A 20,595-nucleotide genomic window follows, 5' to 3' on the forward strand; every position below is an offset into this window, starting at 1 on the left:
GCAGCAGGACCCCGGAGATCCAGGCCAACTGATTCGCGCGGCCTGCCCCGCAGCTACAGAAGGCGTGGCGCCTCAGAGAAGCCATTAATTAGCAAGCAGGGAGGTTAGGGACTGCCATTAGGTGGAATCCCGCCAGCAAGCCCACCGCCCACGCCCAGAACAGGCCCAGCGACCTGCCAGCATTGTAGTCACGACACACCAATTGGAATAGGGACAGAGCAGAGCCGCCTTCCACTCCCGGAACAGGCCCAGAGAGCCGCCAGCGTGGTAGACACGTCACCCCAATTGGAGTAGGGGCACAGCCGCCGCCCGCACCTGCAAGGGAGACTTTTCAAGTATACAAGAGCAACATAAATAAATAGGGGGTAAATTTCAAAACACAACAGTTGCACCAAGCAGAAAGAAACGCGAGCAGTATGAAAAGACAAGGAAAGAAAGGACCACAAGCAATGCAGGTCAACTCAACTTTAGAAGAGGTAATAGCTGCAACAGATGGAATATCAGATAAAGAGTTCAGGATATATATGCTTCAGATGATCTGGAGTCTCAAGGAAGACATGAGACAGCAAAATCAGACAATGAAAGATCACATTGACAAACAAATCCAGGAAGTAAAAGATCAATTTCACAGGGAGATAGAGGTAATAAAAAACAAACAAATTGAAATTCTAGAAATGCAGGAAACAATAAACCAACTTAAAAACTCAATTGAGAATACTACCAGCAGAGTAGATCACTTAGAAGAGAGAACATCAGACAATGAAGACAAAGTATTTCAACTGGAAAAGAACATAGACAGCTCAGCAAGTCTGCTAAGAAACCATGAGCAGAACATCCAAGAATTATGGGACAATATCAAAAGACCAAATTTAAGAGTCATTGGGATACAGGAAGGCACAGAGCTCCATTCCAAAGGAATAAACAGTCTATTCAGTGAAATAATACGAGAAAACTTCCCAGAATTGAAGATTGAGACAGAATCCCAAATCCTAGAAGCCTACAGGACACCGAATGTGCAAAATCATAAGAGATCCACACCTAGACACATTATAATGAAGATGTCCAACATACAGAATAAGGAGAGAATTTTAAAAGCTGCAAGAGAAAGAAAGCAGACTACATTTAGGGGTAAACCAATCAGGATAACAGCTGATCTCTCAACACAGACTCTGAAAGCTAGAAGATCCTGGAATAACATATTTCAAACACTGAAAGACAATGGGCTCCAACCAAGAATCGTGTATCCGGTGAAATTAAGCTTCAGGTTAGAAGATGAAATTAAAACCTTCCACAATAAACAAAAGTTAAAAGAATTCGCAGCTAGAAAACCATCTCTTCAAAAAATCCTTGGCAAAACATTACAGGAAGAGGAAATGGAAAATAACATTGAAAACCAACAATGGGAGGTAGGACAGTAAAGGGGGGAAAGTAGTCAAAGAGGATAACAAATCAGGTTTAGTAACATCAATAAACAAATATGGATAGAAGAACAAACCATATCTCAATAATAACCCTAAATGTTAATGGCTTAAACTCACCAATTAAGAGACACAGGCTAGTAGAATGGATCAAAAAACAAGACCCAACAATATGCTGTCTACAGGAGACGCATTTGATAGGAAAAGATATACATAGACTGAAGGTGAAAGGTTGGGAAAAATCATATCACTCATATGGACCGCAGAAACAAGCAGGAGTGTCCATACTCATATCTAATAAAATAGATTTCAAGCCAAAGCTAATCAAAAGGGATATAGAAGGACACTTCATACTGCTCAAGGGAACCATACACCAACAAGACATAACAATCATAAATATATATGCCCCAAATAATGGTGCAGCTGTATTCATCAAGCAAACTCTTCTCAAGTTCAAGAGTCTAATAGACCAACATACAATAATCATGGGAGACTTCAACACACCTCTCTCACCACTGGACAGATCTTCCAAACAAAAGTTAAATAAGGAAACTATAGAACTCAATAACACAATTAACAACCTAGACTTAATTGACATATATAGACTATACCACCCAACATCAAGTAGCTACACTTTTTTCTCAGCAGCACATGGAACCTTCTCAAAAATAGACCATATACTATGTCACAGGGCAACTCTTAGACAATACAAAGGGGTAGAGATAATACCATGCATCTTATCTGATCATAATGGAATGAAACTGAAAATCAATGATAAAAGAAGAAAGGAAAAAGCAAGCATCACCTGGAGAATGAACAATAGGTTGCTGAGTGATCAATGGGTTTTAGAAGACATCAAGGAGGAAATTAAAAAATTCCTAGAGTTAAATGAAAACACAGACACAACATATCGGAATCTATGGGACACATTGAAAGCAGTTCTAAGAGGAAAATTCATTGCTTGGAGTTCATTCCTCAAAAAAAGAAAAAACCAACAAATAAATGATCTCATACTTCATCTCAAAATCCTAGAAAAAGAAGAGCAAAACAACAGCAAAAGAAGTAGAAGGCAAGAAATAATTAAAATCAGAGCTGAAATTAATGAAATTGAAACAAAAGAAACAATTGAAAAAATTGACAAAACTAAAAGCTGGTTCTTTGAAAAAATAAATAAAATTGACAGACCCTTAGCCATGCTAACGAAGAGAAGAAGAGAGAGAACCCAAATTACTAGCATACGGGATGAAAAAGGCAATATCACAACAGACACTTCAGAAATACAGAAGATAATCAGAAATTACTTTGAATCCTTATACTCCAATAAAATAGAAGATAGTGAAGGCATAGATAAATTCCTTGAGTCCTATGATCTGCCCAGATTGAGCCAGGAGGATATAGACAACCTAAACAGACCAATAACAATAGAGGAAATAGAAGAAACCATCAAAAGACTACCAACTAAGAAAAGCCCAGGACCGGATGGGTATACAGCAGAGTTTTACAAAACCTTTAAAGAGGAACTAACACCAATACTTTTCAAGCTATTTCAGGAAATAGAAAAAGAGGGAGAACTTCCAAATTCATTCTACGAGGCCAACATCACCCTGATTCCGAAACCAGACAAAGACACATCAATGAAGGAAAACTACAGACCAATATCTCTAATGAACCTTGACGCAAAAATCCTCAATAAAATTCTGGCGAATCGGATTCAAATACATATCAAAAAAATTATACATCATGATCAAGTAGGATTCATCCCTGGGATGCAAGGCTGGTTTAATATACGGAAATCAATAAATGTTATTCACCACATCAATAGACTTAAAAATAAGAACCATATGATCATCTCAATAGATGCAGAAAAAGCATTCGACAAAGTACAGCATCCCTTTATGTTCAAAACGCTAGAAAAATTAGGGATAACAGGATCATACCTCAACATTGTAAAAGCAATCTATGATAAGCCACAGGCCAGCATCATTCTGAATGGAGAAAAATTGAAGGCATTCCCTCTAAGATCTGGTACAAGACAGGGATGCCCTCTCTCACCACTTCTGTTCAACATAGTCCTCGAAACACTGGCCAGAGCAATTAGACAGTCAAAAGAAATTAAAGGCATAAAAATAGGAAAAGAAGAACTTAAATTATCACTATTTGCAGATGATATGATTCTATACCTAGCAGACCCAAAAGGGTCTACAAAGAAGCCATTAGAGCTAATAAATGAATTCAGCAAAGTGGCAGGATATAAGATCAACACGCATAAATCAAAGGCATTCCTGTATATCAGCAACAAATCCTCTGAAACGGAAATGAGGACAACTACTCCATTCACAATATCCCCCCAAAAAATAAAATACTTGGGAATCAACCTAACAAAAGAGGTGAAAGATTTATACAATGAAAATTACAGAACCCCAAAGAAAGACATAGAAGAAGACCTTAGAAGATGGAAAAACATACCCTGCTCATGGATAGGCAGAACTAACATCATCAAAATGGCGATATTACCAAAAGTTCTCTATAAGTTCAATGCAATGCCAATCAAAATCCCAACAGCATATCTTGTAGAAATAGATAAAAGAATCATGAAATTCATATGGAATAATAAAAGACCCAGAATAGCAAAAACAATACTAAGCAGGAAGTGTGAATCAGGCGGTATAGCGATACCAGACTTCAAACTATACTACAGAGCAATAGTAACAAAAACAGCATGGTACTGGTACCAAAACAGGCGGGTGGACCAATGGTACAGAATAGAGGACACAGTAACCAATCCACAAAACTACAACTATCTTATTTTTGATAAAGGGGCTAAAAGCATGCAATGGAGGAAGGATAGCATCTTCAACAAATGGTGCTGGGAAAACTGGAAATCCATCTGCACCAAAATGAATCTGAATCCCTATCTCTCGCCGTGCACAAAAGTTAACTCAAAATGGATCAAGGAGCTTGATATTAAATCAGAGACACGGCATCTGATAGAAGAAAAAGTTGGTTATGATCTACACGCTGTGGGATCAGGCTCCAAATTCCTCAATAGGACACCCATAGCGCTAGAGTTAACAAATAGAATCAACAAATGGGACTTACTCAAACTAAAAAGTTTTTTCTCAGCAAAAGAAACAATAAGAGAGATAAATAGGGAGCCTACATCCTGGGAACAAATCTTTACTCCACACACTTCAGATAGAGCCCTAATAACCAGAATATACAAAGAACTCAAAAAATTAGACAATAAGATAACAAATAACCCAATCAATAAATGGGCCAAGGACCTGAACAGACACTTCTCAGAGGAGGACATACAATCAATCAACAAGTACATGAAAAAATGCTCACCATCGCTAGCAGTCAGAGAAATGCAAATCAAAACTACCCTAAGATACCATCTCACTCCAGTAAGACTGGCAGCCATTAGGAAGTCAAACAACAATAAGTGCTGGAGAGGATGCGGGGAAAAGGGCACTCTTGTTCATTGCTGGTGGGACTGCAAATTGGTGCAGCCAATTTGGAAAGCAGTATGGAGATTTCTCGGAAAGCTGGGAATGGAACCACCATTTGACCCAGCTATTCCCCTTCTCGGTCTATTCCCTAAAGCCCTAACAAGAGCATGCTACAGGGACACTGCTACATCGATGTTCATAGCAGCTCAATTCACGATAGCAAGACTGTGGAACCAGCCTAGATGCCCTTCAATAGATGAATGGATAAAAAAAAATGTGGCATTTATACACTATGGAGTATTACTCTGCATTAAAAAATGACAAAATTATAGAATTTGGAGGGAAATGGATGGCATTAGAGCAGATTATGCTAAGTGAAGCTAGTCAATCTTTAAAAAACAAATACCAAATGACTCCTTTGATATAAGGGGTGTAAACAAGGACAGGGTAGGGACGAAGAGCTTGAGAAGAATATTTACAGTAAACAGGGATGAGAGGTGGGAGGGAAAGGGAGTGAGAAGGGAAATTGCATGGAAATGGAAGGCGATCCTCAGGGTTATACAAAATGTCATATAAGAGGTAAGGAGGGGTAAGTCAAGAGAATACAAATGGAAGACATGATTTACAGTAGAGGGGGTAGAGAGAGAAAAGGGGAGGGGAGGGGAGGGGAGGGGAGGGGGGATAGTGGACAATAGGACAGACAGCAGAATACATCAGACACTAGAAAGGCAATATGTCAATCAATGGAAGGGTAACTGATGTGATACAGCAATTTGTATACGGGGTAAAAGCGGGAGTTCATAATCCACTTGAATCAAACCGTGTAATATGATGTATTGAGAACTATGTAATGTTATGAACGACCAATAAAAAAAAAAAGAATGAAATACATGCAAAAAAATTATATAAACAAATGATAGGTTCATGGTTTTCAAGTGTGGCTCTGTTCAGGAACGGTGGAAGCATTCTCAGATTATACGGTGACAAACTCTTTATTGCTTTTATTATCTCATCTCTCTCTGAATATAAAGGGAAAGCAATCCCAAAATATCTGCAATGGCAAATTGTTTAATATGAAATTAGAACTTCCTATCACTCTAAACTTGAAAACCTGTAGTCTGTAGTTAGTCTAGGAGTTGTGGTCCTCATCCACCGGCACACTTCAGTGAAGGCTAGAAACAGGGGTGTCCTTGCTCTGCCCTCTTCTCCTTTATGTTGATTTTCTCAAGCAATGTAAAAACATGGAGCTGTAACTTTTGGTTCCCAGGACAGAGGAGGAGAAGTAGAATTGCAGTTGTTGGGGAGAAAGAAATGGTAGGTGAATTTATAAAAATGAGCCCAAATTAGAAGGTCCCAGAAAGTAAACCTTTACCATGAGCCAGGCCAGTTCCTCAATAAAAGGAAGCAATTACTCAGTGGAAGATAAAGCTCCCCAAAGTGAAATTTCATTTCTTGCTCCTCCTCCTCTTTTTTCTTCTGTTGTGTTGGTGATGACTGATTGAGCAATATATTCAGACATTCTCTGATGACTGTCTTAGTGCATTTTTTCTGCTAACAAAAAGCATTGGGTGATTTATCATGAGAGGAGATTTATTTCTCACAGTTCTGGAGGCTGGGAAGTCCAAAGAGCAAGGTGTCAGCATCAGGCAAGGGCCTCCATGCTGCATCACAGGATAATAGAAGGGCAAGAGAGCATGCACAAGACAGAGAGAATGGGCCAAACTCATCCTTACATCAGGAACCCTCTCCTGCAATTAAGGCACTAATCCACTACTAAGAACAGAACCCTCATGACGTAATCGTCTCTTTAAGATTCCACCTATTAACAACGTCACAATGACAATTATAATGCAACATGAATTTTGGAGGCAGCATTCAAACCATAGCAATGACTAAAAGCTTTCTGTGAGCAGGAAGGCCCATGATGTGTTCCTGACTTCCTAGGGAGAAATTTTTCAATCTCTGCAACTCTCTTAGGCTCTCTGAGTCTTGTTCTGCAATATGGCAGAAACTTTAGCTTAATCCTCTCTTCCAGGAACACAAGTAGTTAAATGAATAGCATTATCATTGTAACATATACTGAGATCCTAGTGTTGGGGTGGCTCCTAAAATGACACATGTGTTCCAATTGTCCCATAAAACAAGAGGCAGCACCATTCATCTGGTTGTTAGTTGAATTAATATTAGCAACATACATTCCCATATCTATTTTATCCTGGGCACAAAGATGTGTATCCCTAAGAGACTTTTGAACAAGTCTCACTCTTTACCTTCCATTTTAACCCTTAGTTTGACTCTGTAGCGCCACTTGGTTATTATTTTTCAAGTGAAGAACTATACCTGCTCGGTGCCACCCAAACGTCAGCCGCTTAGAGGGAGGCCTTGATGACAACCACAAGGAAAAGAGACTGAGCAGGAAACTGGTCAGGTCAATTAAGAGATGGGCAGCATCCGTGACGACAGCAAGACTCCCAGCAATGTGCCCACCTAAGGAATGCAAAATATCATAAGGCCCAGAATGCAGCTAGATTCACAGCAATTCTAACCATAGCTGATGAAAAATGTTACGGACTCACCCAACTTTAGAAGAGAAAGGCATCTTCTCTTGTTTTAATTTATTCCTTTTTCATAATTTGACAGATAAAGAAATGGACCCATAAAGTCAAGACGATTCAATTACATAAAAATGAATTTCAAGGGAAAATTCAAGTATTTGAGATTGGGAAGTGTAGGGCACATGTGGAGAACATCCCAGTTAGACTGGAGCATACAGATTCTAAAAAGAGGAATATAGAAAGGTGATGCTTGTGGGGTATAGGCAGATTCAAAGGGTCTCAAAGTGCCCGCTGAGGACCTGGACCTCTTTCTGCAGACCAGATGCTGCCATCTGGCCCACAGATGTATAATTAATCGACTTGTAGTTTTACCATAGTCCTTGCCACTTCTTTTTGTTCAAATGGTTTTTTATTATCCACCTGAGTTCAAGATCCCTTTCACACATAGGGAGGAGTAGAATGGGAAAAGGGCGGGTACTGTCCAATGGGCATGTTGAATGCCACAAGAATTCAAAATAGCATAGGAATTGAGCCCAACAAGACTCCCAGCACGAGTCCAGCCTTGATTTTTCTCTCCATTTGGGATGTTTCCTCTTTACCCTTCTAATTCTCCTTTGAAAAGACCTCAGCCTCCAAACTAGAAATTAAAGGAAAGCCTTGTCCTTCTCTTCCTGAACAGGATTTGTCATTTGATAGCAATAACCTTTATTGCTCTTACTACATCTTCCCAGCAAAGAGCTTTTGTTGACTGATTAGTCCTCCTGCAGCTGTTTATTGCCTTGTGTACTACAAAGCAAGGGACTGTCAGTCATCAGGCCTTCCCTCATCAGACTCACCTTGTCTTGCCTAATGATTAAAAAAAATTACAGAGATAGCTCATAATTGCAATAATCCCCACAGACCGTTGGCTCTAGCTGTACTTAATAACTGGTTTGTCAAAGTTTAATGGTCTGAAGCAAAGTAGTCTTCAAGCTTGTTACTGAGCTGTCAGTGCAAAAATTGGAATGATTCATTAGCCAAAAGGCAACATTTTGCTAACAAATCAGCTGTCCTTCCAATTATCCTCTAATGTTGCTCTATCTGCCAAACTTGGTCCTGATAATAAAGCTGTGTTAATAATGCATTATTTCTTGCCTGGAGAATGACTCCATGCAGATAAGCAGCATGCTGCAATCTCAGCAATGAATGATGATGATCCTGTGTGCTGCACAGAAATTGTAGTCTAAGTCAAGGAGATGGTCCTATAGGAATTCTTCAACAGGCTGTGCGGAGTCAGGAGACAATGAGAAAGAAGTGTTGCTTTAGAAGAAGCATGTTAATATGAAAGCCTGGGAATGAGAATCATTTTGCAACAATCAGAGCTGCTTATGAGAACCATCCAGAAAACTGGACAACCACTGCTGAATCCAATAGAGCAAATTGTTTGCAAGACGGAGTTTATGAGTGCACTTGCACTTGCTCCTGAAAGCATGGGAGGTTATTGACAATTAATTCAATCTTCCAGCCAGTATTTATTGGGCCTTACTGTGCATGATACCAGGGACAGAGTACACAAAGATAAATAAATCACCTCTCTTTAGTGATCTAACATTCAGTGCACTGAAGACCTTCTAAAGAGTCAGGAGACCAGAGAGCACTCGAAATATTGAGGAACTTTAGACAGAAGAGAGAAATAAGCATTAGCAAGAAGAAAAGCATTTTTAAGGAAGAGACAAGAACAGGGACACAGATACAGAGATGAAAGAATGTGGCATATTTGTGGAAATCAGTTGATATGAAGTATTGGCAAGACTATAAATGGGACTTGAAAGGCAGGTTAGGGATACTTGTGTGGGGTACTATATGTCATGCTAAAGAAGTTGAATGTTATTCAATGGGATAATAGGATCTACTTCAGATTTTGAGCCAAGGTTGTTACATGATTGCACTTGAAATTTGGGAGAGATCTTTGCAACAAATATGGAATATGGAAGATGACTGAAGGGCTAAGGAGCTGGAGGTTAAAATGTTAAAGTAATAGCCACAGAAAAATATGATAAAGGCATGAACTAAGGCTGTCACAATCATATTTATGGAATTCTTGGCAAGACATGTTTTAGTCTGGTTTTTTTTGTTGTTGTTGTTTGTTTGTTTGTTTTTACAACTATGAATCAAAGACTTGAAAAGAACAATTTTAGAAGAGAAAAAGTTTATTTGTCATTCATGATTTCATAGGTCTCAGTCCACAGATGGCCAGCTCCATTGCTCTGGGCCCAACCTGAGGCAGAACATCAAGGCAGAATGCATGACAGAAGAAAGCAGATCAGGACATACCAATCAGGAAACAGAGAATACCCACTCATCAGGGACCAAATATAAACCTCAAAGGCACACTCGCAATGACATACCTCCTCCAGCCATACCCTACCTACCTGCAGTGATCACCCAGTCAATCCCTATCAATGAAATTAATGCACTGATTGCGTTAAACTTCTCATGACTGGAGAGACTTTTCAGAGATATGAGCTAGAGGTTAAAATGCTACAGGAAAAGCCACATAAAAATAGGATAAAGGCATAAACTAAGGCTGTAGCAGTCATATTTATGGAATTCTTAGTAAGACATGCAGAACAGTGCACTTATAACAAGGCAAGGGAGGAATTTTACCTCTGAATTTTCTTGCGTTGTCTCACCTCATATGTAAACCACAACATTTTGCCCTTGGCCCCCAAATCTCATGCCCACCTCACAACACAAAATACATTTAGTCCATTTTCAAATCCCTCAAAGTCTAACAGTTTCTGTATTTCCCCAAAGTCCAAGTCCAACACCTCCACTGAGACAGTGTGAGTCCCTGTAAAAATTAAAAGCAAGTTACATATATCCAATATATAAAAGCACAGAATAAACATTTCCATTCAAAAAGGGAGAAATAGGGGCATCAAAAGAAAAGATGGGACCAAAACAAGATTGAAATCTAGCTGGGAAAGCAAAGCCTATAGCTCCTTATCCAGCATCTGGGGCACGTGGCATCATGATGTTCTCTTCACAGAGCTTGAATAGCTCTCCCCTATAGTCTTGCTGGCTGTGGCCCACAGTGGTATCCTTCCCAGCTTATCTCTGCTCAATTCCTGCAGTTATCCTCAGCAGACATCCCATGGTACTGGCATCTCCTAATCTCAGCGGTATCCACTGTGGATTCAGCATCCTTCTCACTTCACCCATCGCTCTCAGGTGCATCCTGCAGGAACTCCAACTCTGCAACACTTTGCCTGGCCTCCCAAGCCTTCCTTTGAAATCTTGGTGGAAATTTCCATGACCCCCAAAGTCCAGCATCCTATATTCCTGAAGAACCACTACCACCTGGTTGATGCCAAGGTCTGCTGCCACCTTGAGAAGTAGCCAACCCCTGGTCTGGCTACAGCAGCCTCTGCAGCAGCCTTTGGGTGCCTGGATGGCTGAGCAGGGTGATACAACTTCCTAGGCCCTCCTGTATAAGCAGTATGTCCCACTGGTCTCTTCTCAAAGGAACTTTTACTTTTATATTATTGATCCAGAGAAGGGTGTGGTGTTCCCAATTCCTGAGATGCTCTCATGCCATCTTTTCTATTTTTTTCTGGGTAGAGTACTTAGCAGCATCTCTTTAGTGGCTATATTCTTTTCTTTTTCTTTTCTTTTTTTTTTTTAACTATCACAGCTTCTTTAACGCCAGTTGTACTCACAGTTTTCTAGCCAAACTGCAAGTTTTCCAAATCTTTCTGCTGTTTCTGCTCCTGATTAGCACAGTAAACTTCACTAAAAACTGCCAGCAATATCCATGCTACTGTCTGAATGCTATGCTACCTAGAAATTTCTTATGCCAAATTGAGAAGTTTATTGCTTTTAAGTTCAGCCTCACATAAAGCCTCAGTACATGGGAAAAATATAGATAATCTCCTAATAATAGTCCCCATAATATTTTCCATGGAGAACAGAGGACTGTAAAAGGTGACTGTAAAAGGACTGACAGGACTGTAAAAGGTGACTATTTATCTGACAACATTAAACTTGTGTCCCATTACTGGGCTACACCATTGCATACTATTAATTGACATTTTAAAATCTATTTTAATTATCTTATGGATAGAAGTATTATACTGTACTATATAATATACTATATCAAAATCTCATTGAGTTATTGTTTAACAAGTATTTAAAATCTACCAGAGATTTTATAGCCATGTTTTAACATTTCTTAAGTTTTTAAGAACCTTGAAAAATATTTGTGACCTGAGCCACTGAGACACCCTGGCTGTACCCTTATCCAAAAGCATGTTGTTTCTCATCCCACCCAGCTATATCTTTCTCTTAGTAAGTGAGAAATTTTTTGCTCTCAGATACTTATCATCTTCCCCAGCATGCTCTCAGCTCTGTATTCCTGTCATGTTATCTCTTGTTTTCTCTACCCTGTTCAGCCCTGAATAGGCCTGCTTCTGATGCCTCTCCCTGACCATCCTCATTTTTTTTTCCAGCAATGACATACTTGAGATTATTTTTCTGAGTTCTCAGTGTCTGGGTGTTCATCTTTTTAGAGATATGAGTTTCCATCTGCAGCATAACTCCTCCTTATGTCTTTTCTACAGTGAGGAATTTTACAAGTAACCAAAAACAGCCCTGACTCAAAAAGTTCAAAGGCCCATGAAGAGTGGACATATTATGCTCAAATCCTTCCCTTCTTAGTTCTTTCTCCTTCTCCTTTATACCCTGTGAAAGCCATCTTCCTAAACACAGCTCAATGACTTACTTCTCCTTGTTCTAAATGTCAATTTCTCCCTGAGGCTCATAGGATAAATTTCATTCCCCAGCTGGACCTCAATTTTTCTTGACCCTCCAACTACCATTCTGTATTTTATACCCTCCAGTAACTACTGCACTTAACACTACCTTTAGATAGGTGCTAATCCAAACAAGCTTAACCAACAGTGATATCATAATTATTGGCTCACCTAAATGAGAAAAAAATCTCTGTGGGATCAGATCAGATATAGCCATCTCTTAAGATTCAAAATACGTCATTAGGACTCTGCCCTGTCTCCAGTTGTTACCTTTAACTGTGCTAAAATAGACAGACTTCCTCCCTTTCCATGGGAAAGGTGGGTCTCTGGAAGCTCCAGGTCTCTATATCTTTAGCTTAGTGGTCATAGAAGAAAGGCAGAGAGTTTTTACTCAGCCTTCCTTTATGAAGACCCAGAGATTGACTAAGCCAGTTTGGCATCCCACAGTCCTTCCTGTGAGCAAGAAGTACTGAAGCTAAAAGGACCAGAATTACAACCAGAATAAAGGGGATGAGAAGGCTTGATAAACTGGAAATGCTGGTCCACTTCAAACAATGGCACCCACATTTCTAACACATCATTCCCTGTCCTCTTTCCCACCTATCCACTAGAAATCTTTCAAGGTAAGGTCTCATATTTATCACCTCTTAGACTACAGTAGTAAATAGGGTACTGTTTATTCAGGCCTTTCCATCTGAAAAACACTTCTTATCTTCTGTTTGTTCACATTTCAGTCTCTACCCAGGGCTTTCTCAAAGCTTACATTCTGCAGAAAGATTTCCTGGATTCCCAAAAGTGGTCTGAAAAGTAATAATTACTTTCTCGAATAGGGTCAAGAACAGCTTTGGAGAGGAGGTGAACTGTGGATCGAAGTCCTGAATTATGACCAGGATTTCAACTACTGTAGAGAATAAGAATAGGATTTTTGCATTCAACAACAACTAAAGCAAAAGCTATTGGGACTCCAAGGTACTATAGGTATTTTGAAGAGAATGAATACGAGCCCTGACTAAAACAGAGTAGTCAGGTAAGGATGGGGTAAGAATTAATATTTCAGTTTGGCAGAAAGATTGTAGAATGTCTGAGAAACCAAAGAAAGAATTTTTCATTTTGTTCTAGATGCCAGAGCTTTCCAATATATTGATTTCTTTTTATTTGGGTATGCCAAGTGAGATCTAACGCAGTGGCAGCTTGTAAACCAGTCTGTTCCAGCTATAAGCACCCTTATCAGTTTAGGCCAGTGTTCAGCAAAATTCCCTCTGTTTGCAGAAACAGGGAAAAGTCTGAACCACTGAACTAGACGAAGTGAAGCCACGTGGAGAATTTTGAAGACAGTAATAACATGATAAGAGCAATGTTTTAGGAAAATTAGTTTAATATCAATACCTTCAAAATCCAGATAATTGACAGTACCCGTGTCATTCCCCTACTGACATACTTCTGACTCTAGGTAGGTTAGATTTGAATTCATGGTCTCTAACTGTAGGAGTGAGAAGGAAAGGAGGAGCTTACTTTACATTTTGTCATCTCTTACATGAGCAATTGAATATTGTCCACAGTTATGAAATACATTTATATATATATATATATATATATATATATATATATATATGGTGTTATTTAAAAAGAGATAACCATAATATTTTGTAAGTTGTTTGGTTTCTTTATGGATGGAAAATTATTAAAATTGTTTTCCATTTTAGCACACATAATTTTAAAATTTAAAAACCTAGGAAAAGAACAACAAAGAGAAAACTATAGTTAAATTTTAATTATTCAACTAATATTTGTATTCTTAAATTAACTTATATTCAATAAAATCATAATTAGATTTGTGGGAGAACTGAAAGAAATGATGCATGTTTAATTAGAATAACAAACAGGAATAAATAGCTGTTATTTTTTCCTCTTAAGAATAGGAGGATACAACAGATCTTATAATATAAAAATTCTACATCAATTATGTTATTGAGAGAATAGGAACTCAGATAAACAAATGACTTTAGATGTATACTTTATTATTTATAAAAGTTTGATAGATAATAAACAATCAAATATGAATGAGGAAAATTATTTTACCATAAATTAGGCTAAGAACTGTTAGCTATTAAAAAAAAAGAATTTTCAATCCATTTTACTTTCACATTGATTTAAAACTTAAATGCTAAAATTTGAACAACTATTAAACATGTCATTTATCTTCTCAATCAAAGGGGAAGGGCTATTAAACATTAATATAGTAAAAGAAATCAGAATGAGAAGTTTTATATACTACCTATGTAAAATTTAAAACTTTTAGAAGGCAAAGCAAAAATTAAAAGGTAAAAGACACCTATGCTTTGGATCTGGAATCTCATGTTGATTCCAGGAGCTAATGTGTGGAAGGCTTAGTTCCCCAGGCAGTAAAGTTCAGAGGGGGTACCTTTGGGCAGTGATTAGAACATGAGGGTTCCAACCTTATCAGTGGATTAGTAATTCATAATTTGATGGACTGTTGGGAGGTGGTAGAATTTTGGTGGGGAGGAGTCTAGATGGAGGAAATAGATCCCAGGAGGCACGCCCTTGAAGAGTCGATTTTGTTCATATTCATATTCTCTCTCTTTCTCTCCTCTCTCCTTCCCAACTGCCATAAGGTAAGCAGTGTGTGTGCTCTCCTCCATGATGTTCTGCCTCATGAAAAGCCAGGAAACGATGGCTCCAAGTGACCATGGATTGAACATCTGAGGTCTGAGACCTCTGAAACCATGGGCCCCAAATAAACTTTCCCTCCTCTACACTATTCTTGTCAGGTCTTTTGGCCACAGCAGTGAAAAAGCTGATTTAAAACAATGGCCCTCAACAAATGATTTCTACTTCAAGAAATGGCTTTGAAAGGATTAACAGAAAGGCGGGCAGAATTTATTCAAGATTTTTCATTGCAGTCTTGTCCACAAGGAAGAAAAAACTCCCTAAGTGTCTAACAACAGAGAAATGGTTATGTAAATTACAGTGAGCATATTATAGAATATTGTTCAGGCATAAAAATGTTTTGGAGCAGTATGTGAAAGCATAGCGAAAGGCGTTCAATATGCTCTCCATTATGTAAAAGAAACAACCTGTGAGCCAGGCATAAAAAAATATATTGCACAAAATATTCAGTAATGTTATTGAGGTTAACACTCAAATGGGTTAAAATAATGATTTTGTTTTGCCTTCTTCTATTTTCCAACTTATCTGTGGTAAGCATATTGTTACTTTATTCTTGCAGAAAATATTAAATCTTATGCTTAAGGAAGAACTTAGGCAACCCTCCCCTAATGATGCAGGATTCCTTTTGTTTGCTGGGTTAGCCGGGGGAGCATTCCCGGGCAGTACTCACCCACGACCTCCGCAATCATGAAGATGAAGCATATCGCCGAGGCCGCGCAGAGTTTCCACTTGGCATGCGCTTGCTCCTTCACCCTGCTCTCGGTGGCCTTGGAGTTACTGTGGCAGTGATAAATGCCTCCTGCCTCAGGTGCCTCTGGCTTCTCTCCAGGACAATGATCTTTATTCACAGGTTTCTGTTGGAGTTCTGCACTGTGGTTGGGTTTGACAGAAGCAAGAAGTGAGCATCATTGCAAACCCCTCGCAGAGCTGCTGTTAGGACGTTTGCTAACCAGCTAGGAAGTTTTAGTTCACAGATCCCGCTACAAGAAAGTATCGAGTGTTCGGAGCAAGCAAGGCATTCCCTTCTGTATCCACAATGTTTCAGCGAAAACATTTTCTTATCCATATCAACCCATGATTAAGAGACATCAAAGAGCAGAAAAAAGAGGAAGATCGACTTTAATGCAAGACTTCTCCAGTTATTTCACTTGGAACTGGGCGATAATAAAATCTACCAGGGGACATTGCATGCTATGTTTATGTGAGCTTGACTGAGGATTCAGGCACATGACAGCCCGGGTTACTATTTGTCCTTCGGAGTCCGTAGGGACCTTCAAAAACTTTCTCACCACCACTATTTGGTAGACAAACTCTACCAATCAACGTGGTGCTGAGAGTGAAACCTGCTCACCCTTCTCAAAGTAGGCAGTGAGTATCAGTTCTGCCAGAGCATAAAGTGTGATTTAGAGCCATTCATGGAATCCTAGAATTTCATAAATAGAAAGATTGTAGAGAGCATTTAATCCAACTGCATAATTTCTCAGCTGAAGTAACTAGGGTTCAGAGAGGTTAAGTAACTGGCGGAGGTTCAATGGTGAGGAAATGATAGTGCAGAAAGGCCAACCCATTGTCCTTCTACCATTCCATGTGCTGCTTCCCTATCTCAGGATCAGTATGCCTAAAACCCATTTTTACTCATGGAGATGTCAGTGTCCAAGGATCTTAAACTAATAAGATTTTTAAATTTTAAAATAAACTTATTTGAAAATATTAATGAGATTATTGGAATTAAGAACCTCACAGTTCTAGATCTGAAAGGAAAAAAAGAAGGGGGGGTCAGTGAAGGAAGGAAGGAAGGAGAAAGAAAAAAGAAAGAAAGAACAGGGCAATAAATTAGCTTCTGCTTGAGAAGTGATTTCATTTGGCTTATTACCATTAAAAACCTGATGGTTTGAGTTTAGCTGATTATTATTATGTGGTCTCTAACATTATATCATATTTTTGGAATGAATAAGCAATAGATAGATAGATAGGCAGACATATTCATTATAGAAAATCTAGACTCACAAAAAAGCACAAAACCAAGAGAAAAATTGCTGGTAATCATTCCAGTAGGTTAGATTTGAATTCATGGTCTCTTAACTGTAGGAGTGAGAAGAAAAGGAGGAGCTTAGTTTACATGACACTCTATATTAAATATAAAGTTAAAAGTAATGATATAGAAGATTTAACACTGATAAGATTGTAACTATGTAGAACTAGGAATCAGGATCCTCTGTTAGGATCCTGCTGTGATCCTGTCATTCATATCCACTGAGTTGCAATCACGTGGTTTTGGGTAGAATTTACCCTATTCTCAGCTATCAGAGTCAGCCTGGTTGGATTTAGCATTGGATATGATATTTATATGTGTCTGTGTGTGTATTCATTGGGAGATACTAGCTCACAGTCTTCAGTGTTTCCCAAAAGGGTCCATGACCCCACAAGAAGTTAAAAAACAAAGTTAAAATACATTCCTCATCACTTCATTAAAGCAACATGATCTAAATGTCTCTAGATGCAGAACAGGCTCTGGATCTAAAAAACAATGGGAATTCTAAGAAATATTATTTTAAAGGGTTATAAAAATAGTAAATGCTATGAGGCATCAAAAAATGAAATATGAATTTGCTATTAATGAATAAAACCCAATAGATTCTCATGCATTCAAATGTGGTCAAAACTTTGAAGAGTAGGAATAATAGGCCGAAGTGCATCAAGAAGAAAAGATAGAGAGAGGAGCAAAGATAAAAGAAACATAGAAATTTTATGCAAGTAGTCTTGAACTGAATTAATCTGTTTAAATAGGATTTAGAAAATGAAGCTTTATTTGTATAAACTTAGGTATGTTTTTATTTTTATTTTTTATTTTATTTTGTTTGGTGATAGAAGTTAAGCCCTTTGCTTTTATATCTCTGAAATGGAGTTGGCAATGTTATGTTTTACTCTCTCATTCCATTTATGGAGAATATGCGATATAACTACACCTGCTTTTTAATTTTCATAATACTTCTCCCAAGAACCTCAAATCACTATTCCTGTTAGAAGAGGCAACAAAGGCCTTGATCTCACCATGCATTTCCCAACACTTCATTCATTCATTCAGTGACTCTTGTTGCATGCTTAAGGTGCACCCTCACTCTCAGAGGGATTAATGATACTGTATCCTATGAAACAAGCAAAGATTCTGATGTAAGAGTTTATATCCATAAAATAGAGACAAACAGCAACTGCATCAATGGTAACAGAGGCTATGTATAATGGACAGAGACTGGGAGAGTGAAGAGGAAGACACTTGGTTTTTTAATTAAATATATTTTTAACTTAAAATTAAAACAAAAAATTATTCATATTATTGTGCCAACATGATGTTTTGATACTTGAATACATTTCATAATGTTTAAATCAGGTTAAACTATCTCCTCAAATTTTTATTATTTCTTTATGTTGAAAACATTCAAAATCCTTTCTAATAGCTTTTAAAAATACATTACACAGTTGTTATTGGTTGTTATCTGTAGTCAACTGCCATGCAATAGCTACTCAACAGGAAGAGGTAAAGAAAGGCCCCTCTATAGAGGTGATGTCTTATCAGCAAGTTACAGGATGATCAGAAGATTTATGTGAACAAAAAATATCACCAGAAGAGGGTGTCATTGGTACAGATGCACAAAGGCAAGAAAGATACTCTCTTGCTCAAAAGGTTAGCTTGAACAGAAAGGAAAAGACACCATTGACTCCTACAGCGTTGTATTGGTCCATCTTTGCATCACTATGACCAAAATACCTATCAAGAACAACTTAGAGAAGAAAAAGTTTATTTTGGCTCATAGTTTCAGAGGTTCAGTCATATTCAGCCAACACCTTTGCTCTGGGCCCAAGATGAGGAAGAAAATCATGGCAGAAGGGTGTTTTGGAATGATGCTTTTCTGCTTGTGGTGGTCAGGAAGCAGAGAGAGGGAAGTGGGAAGAGGCCAAATGGAAAATTTTGAGCAGGGAAGTACCTTTATGTGGTTTGCATTTCTAAAGCACTTTAGGGTACTTCTTGGGTGGCTGGAGTATAGAGGGGCAAACCATGAAGATCCTTTAGGAGATGACTACAGCCCAGACCCTGGCAGTTCAGACCATGTGGTGACAATGAAAATGCAAAATAGACATAGTTGAGTGATATTTAGGAGATACAATCAACAGGTCTTGCTAATCTGCCATGTCAGTTAAAGGCAACAAGAGAAGGGAGGGACTTAAAGATGTCTCATAAGTTTCTATTTAGAGCATCAAGAAGATGGGCATACAGATTCCTGAGATGGGGTTAAGTAGATGGCAATAGTGTGGAGGCTGACGACTTGGGTGCTGGCATCCCATCACCTAAGATGAACTCCCATCCAGTCTTACCATTCACTAATCTTATAGCTGTAGGATAATTACTTAACCTCTCTGTGCTTTAATTTCCTCATGATAGCATATCTAGGGTGGCTGTGATATGTAGCTAGTTCATACAAATACTTCAAATGTGTCTGGAACAAGATAAGTGCACATTTTTTTAAAGTTGTTCTTAAATAATGGGACTGCATTTTATTATTGCCATTGTTCTTCCAAAAGAATAAAGCATGTTTGAAAACAACTTTTGGAATAAGCACTTTTATAATTAAGCCTTTATTACAGTTTGGATGTGAGGGGTCCCCCAAAAGCTCATGTATGAGACAAAGCATAAAAACTTAGAAGTGAAGTGTTTGGGCTATGAGAACCTTAATCTGATCAACAAATCCCATGATAGGATTAACTGAGTGGGAACTGAAGGCAGGAAGTATGCAGCTGGAGGAGGTGGAGCATTGGGGGCGAGCCTTTGGAGTACATAGTTTATATCTGGAAAGTGGGATCTCTCTGCTTTCTGATCATCATGTGAGCTGCTTCTCTCCACCACACTCTTCTGTAGTGATGTTCTGTGTGCCTCACTTCAAGCCCCTAAGGATGGAGGTGGTTGTCAATGGACTGGGACCTCTGAAACCGTGAGTCTCCAAATAAACTTTTCCTCCTCTACAATTCTTTCAGTCACAGCAGCAAAAAAGCTGACTCAAACAGCCTTGAATAATCAAAAAACAAAACTTTTTTGGTTGTCCCTTTGACTGCACTCTTTATTCCAGTTTACTCCAGTGACAACAAGATTGGAGATGGACTCTCTATTCCTAAAGAAGAATAAATGTCACAGCGGGAGAGAACATTTCTATAATTCCTTAGCATATCTTGGTTTCTGCCTCCCCTGTTTAACTACTCTCCTTGTCTGCCCTGAGATAATCCTGCACTTTCAGAGCATGGAAGCCTTTCTCAAACATAGTAGATTTCCAGTACGTATGGGTTGGGATTCTATCTCACTTAATGTTTGTGAAATAAATGAGTGATGTGAAAGAAGCAGTTTGAGGAGAGAAAATAGTAGTTTAGGGGAAACAGGGGGACAGACATGTTCACATAATTAGATGTAACTTCTTATCCTGGAAATTAACCAATCATCCACCTTTTAGCAGTTTTATTAAGATAAAATTCACCTACCATGCAAAGGACCGACCCATTTAATATATATAACATAATGATTTTTAGCATATTCAGAGTTGGATGGTCAGCACCCAAAAGAAGAAACACTTTATCCATTAGCAGTAATTTTCCAGTCTCCTGACATTCATCTCTTCAGGCAACCACTAATTACATTCTGTCTTTA

The 20,595-nt window shown here is 38.5% G+C and overlaps 1 protein-coding gene across 2 annotated transcripts in view; it reads right to left on the reverse strand.

The window, feature by feature from the left end:
* Nucleotides 1–20,595, reverse strand: part of Slc30a8 (solute carrier family 30 member 8) — a 44,120-nt gene that overhangs the window by 17,674 nt on the left and 5,851 nt on the right. The window contains exons 2-3 of one of the 2 annotated variants that reach the window (XM_026393889.2): nucleotides 15,577–15,776; nucleotides 7,211–7,357 (exon numbers count right to left, since the gene is read on the reverse strand). In XM_026393889.2, the coding sequence (XP_026249674.2) occupies nucleotides 7,211–7,357; nucleotides 15,577–15,776 (347 nt within the window). The remainder of the gene's footprint in view (nucleotides 1–7,210; nucleotides 7,358–15,576; nucleotides 15,777–20,595) is intronic. The other variant, XM_026393890.2, reaches the window with a different exon arrangement.

This window comes from Urocitellus parryii, chromosome 7 (assembly GCF_045843805.1).
Source record: "Urocitellus parryii isolate mUroPar1 chromosome 7, mUroPar1.hap1, whole genome shotgun sequence".
NCBI lineage: Eukaryota > Metazoa > Chordata > Mammalia > Rodentia > Sciuridae > Urocitellus > Urocitellus parryii.